The sequence below is a fragment of the Oryza sativa genome, chromosome 10 (genome assembly GCF_034140825.1).
Source record: "Oryza sativa Japonica Group chromosome 10, ASM3414082v1".
In the NCBI taxonomy this organism is placed as follows: domain Eukaryota; kingdom Viridiplantae; phylum Streptophyta; class Magnoliopsida; order Poales; family Poaceae; genus Oryza; species Oryza sativa.
This window is the reverse complement of record NC_089044.1, coordinates 17,596,252-17,615,711: the sequence shown is the minus strand read 5'-3', so window position 1 is coordinate 17,615,711 and position 19,460 is coordinate 17,596,252. Positions and strand designations below refer to the sequence as shown.

Below are 19,460 nucleotides of genomic sequence, written 5' to 3'. Positions count from 1 at the left end.
GTAAATAGAGAAATTAACATGCATGCGCATGGATGAACATGTTACTGATCCATGAAATATTTATAGGTGATCTAGAATAATTGATTCAACACAAATCTTCCAGGTAGAAACAGCACACACCAGACATACACATCCAAGCATATATGACAATAATAAATAACTTTGATAGCTAAATCTACCATAGAGGTTTAATTTGAAGTCTACTAGGTGTTCCATCTATGAATAATTTCTTTGACATGAAACATCCAAGCAAAAGATAGACAACTCCAACAGCAGCATATCTCCCTACTTTCCATTGCATCTTTTTTCCATGCATCAGCTGAAACAGAGTACAAGGCAAAAGATTAATTGGCTCCATATCTGCCGTGGCAAACTGACTGCTAGCAACAGAGAGAAACTAGAGAAAAGAGCTAATAAGGAAGCTTGCAAATTCCTAGGACAAGAGCACCAAGGGTGTGTTTGAGGAGAAGGAGATTGGGATGATACGCAAAACGAGGTGAGCCATTAGCGCATGATTAATTGAGTATTAACTATTTTAAATTTCAAAAATGAATTAATATGACTTTTTAAAGCAACTTTCCTATAGAAAATTTTTGCAAAAAACACACCGTTTAGTAGTTTGGGAAGCGTGCGCGCGGAAAACGAGGTGCTTTCTCACCCTATATCACACAAACGAACGGAGCCTAAGGGACTAAGAAAAGTTGGAGCAAGATGAAATTAACTGTGCATTTTACAAGCTATATCTTGATAAATAAGTAGAAATGCTTATATTTTGGAACTGATGTAGTACATTTAAACAAATTCACTTTGTGCATCTTCAAATTTGAATAGATAAGCTCACTCCAAGTATCAGCGTTATCATTCATTCAGCAAATTCAAATCATGCTTTCAGAGCCCAGTACTGCTCACCCGGAGAGAGCAACAATAATATATTAGAATATATGTATATAAAAGTTTACACTCCCCAAAAAACAAAAGAGCATGAATAATATGTAAGGCATAATGAGCATCATTTTTAGCATAAATAATACATATCAGCGTTATCATTCATTCAGCAAATTCAAATCATGCTTTCAGAGCCCAGTACTGCTCACCCGGAGAGAGCAACAATAATATATTAGAATATATGTATATAAAAGTTTACACTCACCAAAAAACAAAAGAGCATGAATAATATGTAAGGCATAATGAGCATCATTTTTAGCATAAATAATACACCTGCATCTCAGGTGATGCTACAATGTGAAAACTACAAATGTATCATCTGCCAATCTGCTCAACATTTACCCCCAAAAAATAGTTTTGCTGAGCATCACTGAATTGAAGTTTTAGGTGATACAACAAACAAAATCCAACTGTTTAATATGACTAAAGTGTAGTACTAATTAATATATTCATCAGTTTCATAGAGGCAATAACAAGACAGAAGGAGCAGTACCACATTTACGCAGTTGTAATCTTCCTCCTTAACCACTTGAGTCGTGTAGAGTCTTTTGCAGTCATGAAAATGGCCCTGTTTTGTGGATCTTTGAAGACATCATAAGCCAGGACCTTCTCATCGTCCGACATATCTTCCACGCTGTCCACAACAGCAATGCATACTGGGATCGGGAACTCATCCTCATGCACATTACTTCTTGCCCTTTCCTGCTGCATAATTTCAGTCTCGGCTTGCTTCTCTTTAAATTCCAGAAATTTTCCCATCATCTCAACAACTTTCCCATCCTGGCGACGCCTTTGTGTTGCCTTTTCTGTTTTGTCACTTGTACCAGCATGTTTGTTTGTTGCACTTGCAACTCTTTTTCCCATTCTTGACCTTGTAGCGGCATCACTTGCAATTGGCTGTTCCACTATTCTCAGGTCGTCATCATCACTTTCAGCATTGTGTACATGAGAGTCAAAAGGGAAATTCTCATCTTCTCCCATATAATGTTGTGTGACAGTAGCTTGAGAAGTTTGAGAAGGCTGTGTGAGAGGAATATGAGAAGGTTGTGTGACAGGTACTTGAAAAGGCTGTGTGATAGGAACTTGGGAAGGGGCAATAGAGGTGAAGTTCATGGTTCCCTCGGCAGTATGTCCTACAACAGAAAGTGAAGTCAAGTAATGTTTAGGAGAACTGAATAGAACATGCTTGGTTGGTAGGAAAATAAAGATTCAACAATGGTGACATACCATCATATAGCTCTCCTAAAGCCTCAAACAATGGGAAAGATTTATTCCGGAATTTTTTTGGCCTTAGGATGAGACTGTTTATTGAATACCAGAAAGAAAAGTAATTAGCAAATGAAATTAAAGCAAGAACTATATTTAAGAATTTAACAAGAATTAACAGCACCGAGAGACAAGAAATCTCACAATAATAATGTTATTCCAAACAGCTTCATCTCCTTCAATCATGCACAGCTTATCATCTCAGGACACACCACTTTGTTTTCTCGCTTCTTTTAGAACTCTATATTCCCTCTTCAACTCTCTCTCTCTCTTTGTCTTGAATTTGAACCTTTGTAAAATTGACATAGGGGAACTTCTCATGGAAGGATTTGACTATTCAGTTCCATGCTTCTGTGGACCACCCATTCTGACTCCTATAGCAGTCGTTGTTGTGATCATGTAGTAGGTCAACCAAAGCTTTTTCAAGTCATGCATTCCAACTAGCTCTTGAACAATCAAGTACTGCTGGAATAGAGAAGCACACATAAGCTACAGATAATTACATGTTTTTAATCTATCAACCTACTGAACTTGAGAAGCCCATATGTGCATTTAACATGACAAGAAAAAGCCCATACCTTTTGGCGATGTCTTTTTCTTTTGATGTCTTGAAATCTTTGGAGATGGCTTTCTTTGGACAGCTGCAGCTTGGATTAAATTGAACTTTGGGGACCCTCTTCCAAACATTGTTGCTGCGAATACAAAAAAAAACCGTTATCAAATTTAAGCATGCAAAAACATCATGATGCAAATACAGAAGCAAAACATTTCATGAGACCAGTTAAGACTCACATTTATTAAGACGAGTTATGACTATAGTCATTCCACATATTTAGGGCTATCATATCTCTAACCGCGTTTCCATCATCTACTTGACTGTTAAGGGACATCACATCATTACTATATTCGTCGTCACCTTCAGGGACATCAATAAACTGTTCTGGAGATATGTTGCTTCCTTGGTGATTCAACCAACCCTCATCCCCATTAAGCATCCGTATAAGATTGTGGAACACCACTGTGGCAACTGGAATCTTCACTTGGTTTTCAATAGAATGATGCGTTCCAACTTTTAAAATAGGGAACCGTTTCTTAAGAACACCAATTGTTCTCTCTATGTGATTCCGCAATATGGCATGCCTATGATTGAACAACTCCTTATAATTTCTTGGTCGTTGCTGTCCACACCCAAATTCCTTCAGATGGTATCGAACACCACGGTACGGTGCAAGGAAGGATGGCGTGTTAGCATATCCACCATCAACGAGATAATATTTGCCTTGAGGCACATTGAATCCTTTAAGCATGGCTGACCTAAGAACCCTAGCATCAGTTGCAGATCCCTCCCATCCAGATGATATAAACGAAAAATTTAGATCAAAATCACAAACCAACATCACATTTTGACTTAGGGTACCCTTTCTATTCCTATATGGGGCCTGAAGGTCTTGAGAAATGGTGATAGGAACATGTGTTCCGTCGATAGCCCCCAAGCAATTTTGGAAGTAAGGAAAGAACTGTTGATCCGTGCTAATCTTCCAGTGAGTTTCAACTCCAGTAGGTTGCTTGATAAATCTATAGGTCAAAGATGGGATTACATTGAAAACCGCCATAATATGCCGGTGAATCGTTTCTCCACTATGATGGAATTCATGTTGTAGATCTTCATAGCTCACATTGTGAGATATCATGTAAAGAAAAAAAATCCAAGTTTCTCCTCTACCGTAATACCTCTCGTGTCACGTAGGAGATGTTCTGTTCGAAGATATGTCGCTATTGCTCTAAATATGTTAGGCTCCATGCGGAATGCAACAAGGCAATTCTTTTCATGTCCCTCTAAAATATTTCTGAGTTGTTCTTCACCGTACTGACTTAAAGTATGCCTTACTCTTTTCTCTATCCCTCCATTACTAGTTAAAAGATATAGGGCAGGCAACCAGAACATAATAATCTCCTCATCCTCCTCATCTCTTCTCTTCCTAATTAGCGAATTCATACCTTCTAACTAGAAGGAATACTGAATATTTAAGATGACCGTAGTTAGCAAAAGAAAAAAAAAGTTTTAGCACTCTAGTTTTTAGTTTCAACACTATATATGTTCATAAATAATTAAAGCTAATTATGCATGTGTATGAACTGAACACTCACTTTGTTTAATAGAAGTGCTATACTACTATGCTAGTATGCTCTTTTGTGCATTCAATGGTGTTAGTGTAAAATACTGTAATGTGTGCTGCTTGCTATACATTTGTATATCATGCAGTGGTGGTGGTATAGTCTCAGCAGTGTGTAGAGGAGAACTACTAGTTGTAGTTTATTTCTGCTCAAAATCTCTTTGCACTGACACAAGATCGAAGCTAGTGATTCCCTATTGTGTTTTGTTCCCTTCAGGATGGCTGTACTTTGCATATCTCCAAGCATTGACATACCTAGTCTCCAATATTTCTCTTGCAGATCGTCAAACCCTAGCAGGATGGCTGTACTTTCCGGATCTTGAAGGTCCTAGCAGCAAAACAAGTGGATGAAAGAAGATGGGCAAAGAAAATGAGATGAGATGAAGGAGGAGAGGACTTTTAACCTTGATCAAGCGAGTAGGCTGCCGAGGCGACGCCGACGATGAGGCGACAGACGACGGCGGCCGACGAGGAGGCGGTGGACGGCTCGGAGAAGGCAGCGGCGCCGGCGGCACAAGAGGATGGCGAGGACGTGGTGGACAGCTCGGAGAAGGCGGCAGCGGCGGCGGCGCCGGTGGCGCAGCAGGACAGCGAGGAGGCGGTGGACGGCTTGGAGAAAGCGGCGGCGGTGCAGGAGGAGTCGCGAGCTGTGGTGTGCACGCGAGAGAGTTCCAGGCCTCGGGTGAGGATTATTCTCTCACCCGTGGGTCGGCATGGATTGAGCCGCAATACACAGCAATACACGAACAACCAAATGCACATTTGGGCCGGATGTGGGAATTGATCCAGGCGTGGGCTGCATTCCACGGAAGGGCGGGTTTGGGGCCTGTTCCACATCGAAACACAAACAGCCAAACGAGGCCTTATATGGAGGAACCTAGAAGGAGATGAGTCCTACCCATATGCTCAACCTTGATTACGTATGACCCGAGCTTTTCCTCCATGTGCGTACCGTGAGAGCTATATATATGGAGAAAAGGGAGCTAGAAGAAGAAGAAGAAGAAGACAGAGACCCCAAATTGAAACAACACACAAACATACTCGGTCTAAAGTAAAAGGTTTGGTTTACACTCCGTCTAAATTGTAATAATGATAATAAAAGATGATCCAAGATGCAATTTACTGTGCATGCAGGAAGACGCAGTGTAGTGCGGATACTGTAGCGCCCAGATCAGATAATCAAATATATACCGATCGAGATGCATGCAAGATTAGAGGGCCACTATCAAGAATTCAATATTTGGATGTGTACATCCGGTCTAGTTGGATGCAGACGTCAGGTTTTACCTATTTTCTAGAAAAAGAAAAAGAAAAGAAAGATTTCAACATTGACACACAATAAGCTAATTAATAATTAAGGTCCAAGTTCAACTGAGACAGAAGCAGAGTACGTAGTGATACGTACTGCGACATAGAGTACAAATCAACCGACAAGCTAGGTTCAACTAAGATAGTACTAATTAATACTGCGACATACATATCAAGCTGCATAGTCTTCGTGACTGCATGCCGCATCAAATAGCTAGAACGACAAATAACAGCTGAGAGCGTGACTAGCTAGCTTATGCTTTACAACACACACAGCGTATAGCTTTGCATGCGTTGGCACTAGCTAGCACACTGAGACTACTACACCATCAGTCAGATGAGATGGTGTATTAACTTAATTTATTTAATGGTTGGTTCAACTTGCTTCGTCAAGGATCACAGGACGACGAACTTACATACGTACCGACTTCAAGTTGGCTGCTACCATCGATCTGTCCTCGGATCAGCAAGAGCACCTAACAAGAGTAGACAAAGTGTGTGTCGTTAATATTTTTTCCATATATATGGCTTGGGATCTGCAAGCAATTGTATTATTTTAGCTAGGTCGGTTTGAATCCAATCCAAAATTAATGGAGTAATCAAGACCCGTTGCTTACTAGTAGGAATCATCTGGAAGTTCAATGCCGTTCTCCTCCGCCTCACGGAAGAGTTTAGTCCACTCCGGGTTGTTAGACCAATACCGTGGGTTCACTGCTTGAACCGAGTAGGCCATGCTCATAAAGCCAGGAAACATCCCACATATCTTGTCAAATATTGCGTCAGCAGTCCAATGCAACTAGAAATTGGCAACGAAAATAAGAGTCAGGACATTATTTCTTGTGAGTTATATATAATATATAAAAGGTGCAACAATCACATACCATAGTCTTATTGTATTTTCTGTCACCAGCATGTTCAACCAGATGCCTTATGAAATAGATTATGTCAATGTAAACTCTGCGGGGAGGGGTGACACAGGCAACAGTGTCATAACACAAGTCACAGCCACAGGACTTCATGACATACTCTTCCAAGCTGGTATACCCAGCGTAATCAGGTATTTTACAGAGCAGTGCATTGGAAAAATTTGTCAACGATGCTCGATTCATTCCCTGGGCATTCTTATGAATACTTAAATAACATGCCAGTTTCTCAGCTGAATGGTCTTTCAAAATTGGGTGGTTCAATATTTGCTTGTTTCCACTCGCCGAACCTGCATGCATGATCAATGAGCACATTTATGCAAGCTAGAGAGAAGGAAAATTCACTAATTAAAAATGTAATCGATCGATTGATTGCACGGTGGAGAGAAAGATCGAGTTGCATACACGCGCACATGCATACCTGGTGTTATACATCGAATTAGACTTGATCAAGTAGTCAAATCCTTCCCACTCCACATTTCCATTCCCTGAAGCATTAATCCTGTCTTCCGTGCATAAAAGGTCAAAGAAGTCCACGACATCGTCACGAGTTGTGCTACCATCAGTTGAATACCTTGCCACATTAATCAATTTTAATTTTGAGTCCAAGTCAAGCACATAACTCTCTCGATTTGCTAATCCACCATGACTCACTTTTCTTGTGCATAAATATGATATGCTTTCAGTCATTTCCCTGCAAAATGAAACAGGTGGGTATGTTAAAAAAAAGACAGTATTGATGAACAAATTAGAGTTTTGGATGTATAAATAATCACCTGATTTTATCTCTCCAGTATGCTGAAATTGTAGTATCACTCTCATAAAATGGTGCAAGGGTACTTTCAAGCCAGTACTGGCAAAAAGGCTCATATCCAATAACCCATTTACCAAGTGTTTCACAGTAGGCAACTAGATAGATATCTGCAATGACATCGTTGTATCCATGAAACTTGATAGTGGTATCATAGATCTTTTGGGCCATAATCCTTCCAGTTTCATAATCTTCATCCATGACAACAAATGTTGCATCATGTTGAATGAACCCTTCTTCTCCACTTCGTGGTGACTCCATAAAAATTCTACCTTGAACAAACGAGCATCCATCCTGATCCTGATAGTCCAACTCATATGATTGGATATACCCGCCGAGAATTTCCTAGAACCAAAAACATTAATAAACTTGGTACATGCATGTGAATATCACTTGATGAGAAAACAGTTACTGGTAAGAGTGACAATTTCTGTACCGAATATACACCCTGAAGCGCCTGGCGTAACACTAGTGATGCCAAATTTCTTCTAAGACGTTCAGTGCGTGGAGTATTTGCCATGCGCAGCGTGCTAATTCTTTCAGTGATTTCTCCATCTAGTGGCATTCTTCCTTTTCCTCTTGTACCTCCACTTGCTTTTTTTCCTTTTCCTTTTCCGCTTCCACTTCCACTTCCTCTACTAGCCATGGCGCCTGCATGTGATGATGTTACCGTATCACAAGAATAATCCAAACATGGCACTTATAACATTTTTATGATCAATATAAAACATTATGTAGATTTGTGTTATAAGTGCCATGAACACCCAAAACTTAATACTGCGCCACTGCGTGATTCAGCATCAGTAAACTAACATGCACAACCTATATATGCACACTGGCTGTGTAATTTAGTTTCGTGTTGAGAACGAATCTAATTTGTTTTTTCTAAGCTATAGAAATGCCAGTATGCCAGTATCTTTTATATATGTAATATGCATCTTAGATCGCAAAACGAAGAAACGATATTTTCATTTAAGAACCTAGTAACAAAAATAAATAAATAAATAAATAAATAAATATATATATATATATAACACATGTTTGTTCTCCATTTTATCTCCTAAACACAAAAGAAGTTCTAGAATTAGAGTGTACACAACTTTTCAAACAAGTAAAAGACTAGCGATTGCAAAATATAGTTAGAAAATCAACATTGGCAAATACTATATATTTGATCGATCTCCATGCATGTAAAAAAGAGACAGCACAAAATTAAGTGATGATGATCAGCGCATAATTAACAGCTGTGCAATATCTGTCTAGTGTTTCAACAAGAATATATACTGTGCATTTTTTATTGTGAATGTGCAAAAAGATTAAATGTTAATATATTAGAAGAAAACTGTGCAATATATGCATGCAAAAGATCATGTGTGACTACTAATTGAGATTCCTAAACAAAGAACTTGATATATACTTTGAAGCAACGGTTAAGCCATGTTGTATTACATGCTTACCCCAACCGCTTAATTGCCTAGTTAGTTATTCATGCATCTTAAAAGTTACTCTACTACTAAATACTAAAGTTAATTACCTCATTATTTCTTATTTTTATTTATATCTAGGTGTTTGTTCTCTAAAACAATTTTACATGAATTGTTATGTAGTACTACTCTAGTATGCATTCATGAACGTGGTCAACCTATCTACTCCGTAGTATATATTGACATATATACACACATGCTCCCTCCAGGTCAAAAACGAGTTTTGGTTGATTATTCTATACTTAAATGTGACTATTCAATTTCATCATCATGTATTTGCTAAAAGTTGTAAAAGCATAGTACTGTACTGTACTTTTTACGACTGGTGACATTTTAACACAGACACACAACACATTTTTGGACAGTACTTTTATGTTCACTAACTATTTGCACTAATGTTTGACTGCATTACTCATTCTATTAATTGCTAGGGTGCCGTTATTAATCTATAGTAAAAAAATGTGCATATCATAGTTGTTAGTATATTATAAAACATTCCCCCCAAAAAATAGTGTTTCATAAGATTTGCATATATATACTGTGGGAAATACTACACTGATTTAACATGCACATTGAATGTATTAACTATGCTATTTGTAGAACTTCGAGGATTTAAAAGTGGAGGGCTGGGAGTATACCTCTGTTATATGGTAGTACTAGTAAATAAACTAAATTAGTCGCATGTCAAATAAGTATAGTAGTGAAACGCAGCTCAGCTTGAGGTTAATGGCGTTCTAAAAAAAAGCTACTAAAAACTAGTTTTTAGTGCGAGGTGATGTTTTTCCTTTTGACATCGGTGAAAATTGTTGATATAAATAGACGACAACTCCAGCGTTGTGTGGGAAAATGTATAAAGCAAAATCAATAAATTAAGGAATAAATAACTACAGCATGATAGGCGAGAATAAACAGGAACGGTACAGATTATTGGATGATATTGGATGAGTTCCTCGATAACGTGGCCTCACGCGTGGACACACATTTATAGGAGTAAATGTTTAGTAGGTTGTAAGTACTTAGTATACAGAAAGAAAGGATTAACTCAAAACCGGTGCTAATTAGGGAGGTTAATATGTTGTGCGTGTATAATGCAGACAATAGATATATAAGCACTTTCCCCGCAAGAAAATAGATATAAGCTCTTATATTCACGGCATAGTGGCGTGATGCGTCGAAGCTAGAGATAGCGGAACGTTTATTTGCCATATTTATCAGAAAAAAAATAGCGTATGATCGACCATATATATTTCATATTATTATCAATGTGATTAATAGATACATACACCCAGCTGCAGTACTTGCATGATATAAGGATATAGTAGTGGGGATAACTATTACTAGTACAAACATGCAAATGCAAGGGTAGTAGCTAAATGGCTGCAAATGCAAGGGTAGTAGCTAAATGGCTGTAAATTACAACGGGAATTAAAAAAACCACCGTACACTTTAAATACTTCAAAATTAAAATAAAATTTATTTCCATTATAAACTCTATAGTTCTTACTATCATCATTTTGCTTCACTTTAAAATAAAATTTCCTTATTTGATGCATGGTTTGGGTTAGGAAATAGGGATAAAAGAACTAGAAATCAACAGGAATCAGGGATAGTTCGAGAAAAAGGAGAGAGAGAAGAATGTGCAAAATACATGTATGGATCGAGCTCCATGAAAAAAAAAAGAAGAAGAAGAAGAAGAAGAAGGAGAAGAAGAGGAGGGATGCAGTAGTCAGTAGAGAATCCATCCAGAAAAGAGAATACCTTCAACCGATCGACGCGTGCTCCCCTGGAAGGGAGCGAATGAGCGATCGATGTGCTGCTGAACAAATGGGGTGAGGGCGTGAGGCCGTCTGTGGACTGTGGTGGAGTAGTACAGTATTTTATTGGGGCGTATTAAGTTCTCGTGGTAGACTGGTAGGTTTGGGTAGTACTGCTCCTCCAATACCAATAGCGAGCGAACAGACAACTCTTGTCAGATTTGAGTACTCCATAGTACTTCGTAGGTACTAGGTACAGTACTCCTAGACACTAGGGCTGCATCGCCTTGTCTTGTCACTGTCAGCTGTGCTAAAGGACTGCGTCGGCTATTCGCATGCGCGGTCAGGCGCGGTACAGGGCAGCATGGGCTCTACTAGCTACAACTACAGGAGTAGGAGTACTCGGCTGCACTAAATATTTGCTACAGTAATGACGAATTAATTAGGTTTAATAAATTCATCTCGCCTTTTTCGGACGGAATCTGTAATTTATTTTATTATTAGACAACGTTTAATACTTCAAATGTATGTGCATATATCCGATGTGATAATCAAATCTAAAAATTTTTCCAAACTAAATACTTCCTCCGTCCCAAGATATAAGTATTTTTAGTTATAAATTTGGACAACCGTGTGTCCAGATTCATAGCCAAAGTTGCTATATTTTAGGATAAAGGTAGTACTAACGTATGTACTGCTAGTACAACGAGTAATCCACAAATAGATATAGGTGGTGCTATAATAAAGATGAAGATTAAGTGTTTCACGCAAAACGAGACGGTAGTAACGTGTAATTGAGTTTTAATCATTACAAACTTGAAAAATGGATTAATCTGATGTTTTAGAGCAACTTTCATATAAAAAGTTTTCGCACGAAACACACTGTTTAGCAGTTTAAAAAGCGTGTCATCAGAATCTAAAATTTCATCCGATATTTGTTGGACATTCGAAGGCAGCAGCCCAAAAATGTGAAAGTTCCTCCATTAGGCTGGGTTCTTTTGTCATGGTTAGGAACACTACCTCTAGCATGGAAAATGAAGCAATCCATTAGCGAGTGGTTAATTAAGTATTAGTTAATTTTTTTTAAAAAAATGATCAATATGATTGTTTTAAACAACTTTTATATAAAAATATTTTAAAAAAACACCGTTTAGTAGTTTGAAAAGCGTGCGAGCGAAAAATGAGAGAGAGGGTTAGGAACCAGAGGAACGAACACAACGTTAGTACTACCAGTAGTAGAGTAGTAGTACAAATATTTGTACTACAAAATAATATATATATATATATATATATATATATATATATATATATATATATATATATATATATATATATATATATATATATATATATATATATATATATATATATATATATATATATATATATATATATATATATATATATATATATATATATATATTATAAAGAAAAAATAAACTAAACTTTGTACTCGAAATGAATTAAAAAGTAATTCAAAGGACTTTTAATAAAAGTTCTATTTTCCTTTTGGGTTTAATCATCAAAGAGTATTTCGAACTATACTACTTCTACATAGCCCGTTTAGATTCTAACTTTTTTTTTCAAACTTCCAACTTTTCTGTCAGATCAAATGTTTAGACACATGTATGGAGCATTAAATATGGACTAAAAAAACCAATTGCACAGTTTGCAATTGCGAGACGAATCTTTTGAGCCTAATTACGTCATCATTAGCTGTAAGTGCTACAGTAACCCATATTTGCTAATGACGGATTAATTAGGCTCAAAAGATTCGTCTCGCAGTTTGTCGACGGGTGGTACCCGTAGACCGGATATAGAGGGTATTGGGGTACATTGGTACAAGGATCTACGTAATACGACATCAAGCAAACAAAAGACGAGGATTATACTGGTTCAGGCCCCTTGATAGGTAATAGCCCTAATCCAGTTGATATGGGATTATATGGTGGAAAACACAGGTTACAAAGGGAACAATGGAACTTGACGGATCCGGCGAGATCGTGCTCGAGTTGGTTCGACTAGATCCCGGCGATTTGGCTCCTTGCAGGCTCCGACTTCGTAAGCTGTGAGGGTTGTGTTGGCTCTGAGATTCGATGCCCCAGGTCCTCCCCGGGGGGTCCCTTTTATATCGCAGGTCAGGCGATTTCCAAGTAGAACTCGGAGATAACAAACCCTATACGATACATTGATGACCCAGTCTTGTCCGAGTAAAACTCTTCCCCTCCGTAGACTTCGTGAAAGATTTCCTTAGTGTACGCGGGAAGTATCCGTATGCGCGTGGGTATGCCATACCGATATGTGACGTACATCAAAGGGCAAAGGGTATACCTAACCCGTAACCTTGACAGTAGCCCCCGACTTCTGCTTAAAATGAGCTCATGTAACCATTCGTGACTTCTGGCGTCGAGACTGTTGTCGTTCCCGGTGCGAGGACCGTAGAGACAAAACGTAGTCGAGAGCACCATTTGAAGCCCAACGGTCACGAGCAAATTTAAACTGAAGTCCAAAAAACTGCCGCGCGTAACGGACCCAGAAATTTCTGGCGGGCATCTCTCTCTGTTCCTTGGAATTCACACCGTCGGTAGTGCATCTGTTTAAAGGAATTTTGAGGATCCATTTTGAAGTCCGCCCCCCGTGCAGAAAACATCCCGCCTGCAAGCGCTCTTCGTCTTCTCCGCTCCCATAAGAAACCCTAGTTCATCGACCTGAGCTCTTTCTCCGGCGATCTCCGATCAGCGATGGATCTCGGCAAATCATCCTCCACCAGTGCGTCGTTGAAGAAGCTTCAGGAAGATGGCGCCCTTCCCGGTCGCGGAACCATGGAAAGGGAAGCAGGAGGTACTAATCCCCAGCCCGTCTTAGGTCGCATGGTTGCGATCGAAGACTATATTCTCTGCGGTTTTCTCCCTCTGCCTTCCGAATTTCTTCTCTTGGTTTTGAACTTCTACGGTCTTTCTCTTCTCCATTTGAACCCCAATTCTATCGCCTTTCTTAGCATCTTTTCTCATCTTTGTGAGGCCTACATTGGGGTAGAGCCCTTTCTTGATCTCTTTCACTTCTACTACGAGCTGCGTTGGATGGAGTCCAACAGGGTGTCTGGTTGCGTCGGGTTCCGACTTCGGAATGGCCTGAAGTCGCGTTATATCCCCTTCCAGTGCCCTTCTTCTCGCAGCAAATGACGGACTAGGTGGTTCTACCTTCAGATCAAGGATTCGGACCCTGTCTTCGTTGTTCCCAAAGAACAACCGGACAAGATTTCTTCTTGGACCGCAAAGCCCCCTTTGACCCCCTCTCTCTAGTCGTTTATCGACATTATCGTCGATCTCCGAGTACAAGGCTTGTCGGGGTATGAAGTCGCTACAGACTTCGTTGGTAGGCGGATTCAGCCGCTCCAGGCTCGGGCCCATCCAGCCTTTGACTATTCCGGACCGGAGGACGCGACCCAGGTTTCTCCTCGGGGTATCTTTCTCGCATTTATCCTGACATGCTCATGTTCGCGTTCCTCTTGATTTACCAAAATTTGGTTCTCGATTCACAGGTCTGAACAGTGAAGCCGTGGAACGTCATGTTGGCCAGGTGATGATCAGTGGTCCGACAACGGCGAGTGTCATCCCCGTTCCCCTTTGTGAAAAAGGGGCGGCCGAACGTGATGCCGCCATCAATGTAAGTGTACTCAACAGGCATTCTGCGTTTTCCTTCCGAGATCACATTATGACTTGATGAAGCGTAGGCTCTTCCTCTGACTGACATCATCGGGCCGCTCGCGGATCATCAGGTGGCGGCGTCTCTGAAAGAGAAGGTCGCCAAGGAGGCGTCTGATGCTGTTGCTGCTACTACAAGTGGTGGCAATATTCCGACAAAGGGGAGGAAGTTCTCCTCTGTGAGCGGACATCGTCGCAAGGCATCAACCCCCTCGGTAAGCTATCCTGTCGTCAGATTGTACAGCCAGAAGAATTTCGCCTTACTTCGCATCGACCGTTTTTCAGGCCTCGGACACGTCTCCCCCGCCTCCACGGCGACAACGTCTTGTGACAGTTGGCGAGAAGTAAGTGGATGAACTTACGTCTCCGTGATTTTGTTCGAGCGCTTTCTAAAACATAGCTGTCTAATAGGGCGGCACGGGCGAAGGCGGCACAAGACGAGTCCGGAGGGACTTCCGGTGCGTCTCCTGCTGCAGCCTCGACGGATGTCGTGCTTGTGCTCGGGAGCCGCGAGGCGACACCAAGCGGCCCAGTCAGCGATCCCGCAGCTGGTCGTGGTTCACCGGCTGCCGTCCTCACCTGGGAGGAGCTCCAGGTCGAGATGGGGCGCCTCCTCGAGGCTGGTGCTCGCGGCATCGGCCGCGAGATTGCGGAGGCGAGGTCGGAAGTGGCGTCGGCGAACGAGCATGCTGACCGGCTGGTACGCGAGTTGGCGGAAGCTCGTGAAGACCTCAAGAAGATGAGGGAGTTGGTGGCCGGCAATGAGCGACAACAGCAGGGGCTCAAGGACCGCATGTCGGAGCTCGGGAACAACCTTTCGGAAATCCGTGGCTCGTTGCGGGTCACATACAGTGGCCTGCATCAGCTCGCCGGGGAGTGCGGCATTAAGTCTACTATCCCAGCGAATCCCGACGAGTTCTCGTTGACATCTTCTCTTGTGGAACTGGCGACGACGATGGGGGAGATCCCCTCCAAGCATGCGACCAGGATCGGGGAGGAAACGTCGAACGGGATCTACACCGGGGCGTGCCACGTCCTCGCGTGTGTAAAGCTATCGCATCCTGAACTCGATCTGCGCGAGATCTTGGATCAGGGGGCGGCTAGCAACACGCGTAAGGAGGTAATGGAAGAAGTCGGTGATATGGGGGAATCTATTCTCCCCCTATTTGAAGAGTAGGACCTCTTGTACTCCCAAGACATGATGTGTAAAACTGAATCTTAACCGCCTTTGTGCGTGCAATTATTATTCTGGCTTACTCTTGTATGTTGATCTTGAGAGCTTTTTCCCTTTGTAGAGATGTTGATGACGAGGATGTCCAGCAGCGCGGGCAGCCCGAGTCACCGGCGATTATTCCGGTTCTCGTGTTTGAACCACATGCGTCGCCCAACAATGTGGACCAGACCCTTGCTATAGGGACGGAGATGGCGACGACTTCCTTAGATTAGTAGTCCATTCATCCCTTGATGCTCTCCCGACTAGATCAACTATGTTCTCGAAAGAGACGTATAGCTTGACTTAGTTGTTCTCACATTGAGCAGATCTCGAGAGTGCTCTTGCTGTCCAAGATCGTCGTATCCAATATTGGAAGACAAAATTTGAAGTAGCGGAACTCGAGAGAACCATGCTTGCAGTGAAGAAAGAGCAGGCTGTGGAAACACTCCGAGCTCGTGAGGTGTGGTTCAACTCGTACTTGAAGAGTTGCTGCACATCCATGGCCAGGGTCTGTAGAGAACTTCGAGTGCCCCGTGGAGATCCCGAGGAGTCGACGGCCGGATACATCTCATGGCTGAACGGAGCCTGTGCTCAACTCGATGGCATCGGCAAGCGTATTGACGAGGCCTTGAAGCAGGAGTGTCGTCGATCGAGCCGATATGACGGAGGGCACGTGTTGGCTTGCCTACGAGATCATCGCCCGCGCCTGGACCTCGATTTTCTCCGTGAGGGTTTTGCTCGTTCTCGGAGGACTCTAGCGGAGATAGACCATCTGGCGAGGTCGATGGCGCCGTTGGCGGAGAAGATCTTCCAGTCTATGGACTGGCGTTGGCCTTCTTGGTAGTCTTCGTACCCTGTGATAGATATCTCAGGAAAAAGGTGTAATATAGCTTTGGATTTGTGTAAAAACTGTAAGAAGTATTGTGTGAAATGGAAAAGAAATCTATCTTTAACAAATCTTTCTTACTCCAGATGTCGTGTGTAAGAGTGCGTTCTCAGTTCACGACTTTAGTCGTCTGTTTGAGTCGTACACTCTCCCTAGCCCCCAACCTTGTCGGAGGAGGAATTTTCTCGGAGGATAAGGCTCTTGGACCTTTGACCTGCCTTGGTTGAATAAGCTCTGATCCTAGCCCCCAGCCGTGAAGTTGGAAAGTTAATTTCCGATTTCGCGGCTTGGTTAATACGCACGGCGAGAACTCTTAGACGACTAGATCTTGCATGGTCTTTCGTCTCTACAGGATCTGACAAGGCCTTATCGGCTCTGGGCGTCCCCAGCTGAAGATCCCTTAGGTTCCTCGGAGGCCTTGTCAGGACGGCGTAAAGGGACATGAGGATAGGTTTCAACGCTAGGTGTCATTAGGGTAAGGGATCATCGGGCGAAAACACTTTGATTGTAATATGGGCCTAAGAATAAGCTTTATTGATATTGTAAGGTGTCTTACGGGTACGGATGGTATTGACTCATACATAGAATTTACGTAGTTGGTCAATGTTCCAAGAGTTTGCTAATTCGCGACCGTCGCCGTCTGCGATTTTTAATGCGCCTGGCCGCAAGACTTGTGTGATCGTGTAAGGTCCTTCCCATTTTGGTGAGAGTTTGTTTCGCCCTGCTTGGCTTTGAACTCGTCGGAGGACGTAGTCGCCGATCGAAAGTATGCGTGCTCGGATGCGCTTCTCGTGGTAACGGCGGAGGGCCTGTTGATAGCCAGCTGCTCAAACGGCAACTCGTTCGCGATGTTCCTCGAGTAGATTTACATCGACGTTTCGTTGTTCCTCCTGGTCCTCGTCGGAGTGCTTCTATACTCGTGTACTCTGATGTCGTAGCTCGCTGGGGAGCATGGCCTCGGAGCCGTACACGAGGAAGAAGGGTGTTTCCTTGTTAGACGTTGTCGGTGTGGTGTGTACGGCCCATAGTACTGATGGGAGTTCTTCGACCCATTTTTTGTCATGTGACATGAGCCTGTCGTAGATGCGGGTTTTGATCCCTTGTAGTACTATGTTGTTTGCCCTCTCGACTTGTCCGTTGCTTTGAGGGTGAGGGACCGAGGCGAAGCATATCTTGACTCCCAGCCCGATGCAGTAATCCTGGAAATCGGCGCTGATGAACTGGGAGCCGTTGTCGGTTATGATGCGGTGCGGTAGTCCGTATATGCAAAATATCCCCTTGATGAATTTGATGGTGTTGTCAGCCTTGATTTCCCCCGTGGGTACTACTTCGATCCATTTGGTGAACTTGTCGATCGCCACGAATAGGAATCTGTAGCCGCCCTGTCCTCGTGGGAATGGCCCGAGTATATCTAGCCCCCAGCACGAGAACGGTCAAGTCAGAGGGATAGTCTGGAGCGCTTGCACGGGTAGCTTTGTGTGTTTACTGTGGAATTGACAGGCTTCACATCGCTGGACCATGTCGCATGCATCTTTAAGGGCGGTTGGCCGGAAAAAACCTTGTCGAAAAGCTTTCCCGACCAATGTCCGACCGGCGGCATGTGACCCACAAATGCCTTCATGTATATCGAGGAGGAGGTGTCTGCCGTCGTCGGACGAGACGCATTTGAGAAGTACCACGTTTGGCGCTTTCTTGTATAGATCATTGCCGACCATACAGTAGATCTTTGCTTTACGGGTTATTTTCTCGGCCTCTGTATCGTCCTCGGGCAGCTCCTCACTGTTGATGAATTTGATTAGTGGGATGCGCCAGTCGTCTGTGGTCTCGATATAGGCAACGGCGCGTTCTGCCTTTGTGGCCTCCGAGCTAATGTCGGGGGTGTCCGGGCTTACTTCGCCGCTAACCTCTTTCACTGATGGCTTCGTCAGGATGTCCAGAAAAGTGCTGGGCTCGAGCGGTTCTCGTCTGAACGCACGTCGTGCTAGGTCATCTGGCTCGATGTTGTCTTTGCGGTAGACGTGTCGGACTTCGATCCCATCGAACCTTTTCTCTAGCTTCCTGACTTCTGCGAGATACTTGGATAACTCGGGGTTAGAGCATTTATAATCTTTGTGCACCTGGTTCGCAACTAGCTCGGAGTCCCCTTTGACGATTAGTCGCTTGACCCCAAGTGCGGCTGCAGCTCTTATCCCGGCGAGTAATCCCTCGTATTCGGCTGTGTTATTGGTCGCCCTGAAGTTGAGGTGGATTGCGTGCTTGAATTGATCTCCGGAGGGAGATGTCAAGATAAATCCTGCCCCTGCTCCTTGGCTGTGGAGTGCACCATCGAACGCCATTGTCCACGTTTCGTTGTCGACTTGGTTGTCTGATTTGTTATCAGGCATAGTCCAATCGGCTACGAAGTCGGCGAGTACCTGGGACTTGATGGCTGTTCGTGGCATAAAGTGGACATCAAACTGGCTCGGCTCGACTATCCATTTCGCAATGCGGCCGACAACGTCTTTGTTTCTCACGACTTCACCGAGAGGGAAAGAGGAGACAACTGTGACTTTGTAGGCTTGAAAGTAGTGGCGTAGCTTCCTTGATGTCGTGATGACCGCGTAAAGTAGCTTTTGGATCTGTGGATATCTTGTCTTTGCGTCGTGGAGAGCTTCGCTGACGTAGTAGACTGGTCGTTGTACTTTCTCTCTCTCGACAACGATGACGGTGCTTATGGAATATGGCGTGGCAGCAATATAGAGGAATAATTCTTCATTAGGTTGGGGAGCAACAAGTACAGGGGGGTTTGATAGGTAGCGCTTGAGTGCAACGAATGCCTCTTCGGCTTCCTGTGTCCATACAAATTTGTCTTGTTTCTTCAGCAGAGCGAAGAAAGGTTGCCCTCGTTCTCCTATCCTAGCGACGAACCTGCTCAGTGCCGCCATGCATCCGGTTAGCTTTTGTACTTCCTTGAGTCTTGTGGGCGACATCATGTTCTCGATTGCCTTGATCT

At 42.8% G+C, this 19,460-nt stretch overlaps 1 protein-coding gene and 1 pseudogene across 1 annotated transcript; both read right to left on the bottom strand.

Moving 5' to 3' along the window:
- Positions 1–1,443: 1,443 nt before the first annotated feature.
- Positions 1,444–4,207, bottom strand: LOC136353557 (uncharacterized; annotated as a pseudogene).
- A 1,506-nt stretch (positions 4,208–5,713) lies between these two features.
- On the bottom strand, positions 5,714–10,802 carry LOC4348813 (uncharacterized). The gene is made up of 7 exons (XM_026020676.2): positions 10,670–10,802; positions 7,864–8,078; positions 7,393–7,772; positions 7,038–7,310; positions 6,575–6,906; positions 6,311–6,489; positions 5,714–6,169 (listed from the first exon to the last, which is right to left on the bottom strand). Exons 2-5 carry the CDS (start codon positions 8,071–8,073, stop codon positions 6,846–6,848), a joined length of 924 nt encoding a protein of 307 aa, XP_025876461.1. The 5' UTR covers positions 8,074–8,078; positions 10,670–10,802; the 3' UTR covers positions 5,714–6,169; positions 6,311–6,489; positions 6,575–6,845.
- Between the last annotated feature and the right edge of the window lie 8,658 nt (positions 10,803–19,460).

Bases quoted from the DNA above. Each gene is read 5' to 3' on its own strand.
- LOC4348813 (XM_026020676.2), bottom strand. From the start codon at position 8,073: ATGGCTAGTAGAGGAAGTGGAAGTGGAAGCGGAAAAGGAAAAGGAAAA. The intron at 7,773-7,863 runs GTACAGAAATTG...TTTTGGTTCTAG, and splicing joins CGCTTCAGGGTGTATATTCG to GAAATTCTCGGCGGGTATAT. The intron at 7,311-7,392 runs GTGATTATTTAT...TTCATTTTGCAG, and splicing joins TACTGGAGAGATAAAATCAG to GGAAATGACTGAAAGCATAT.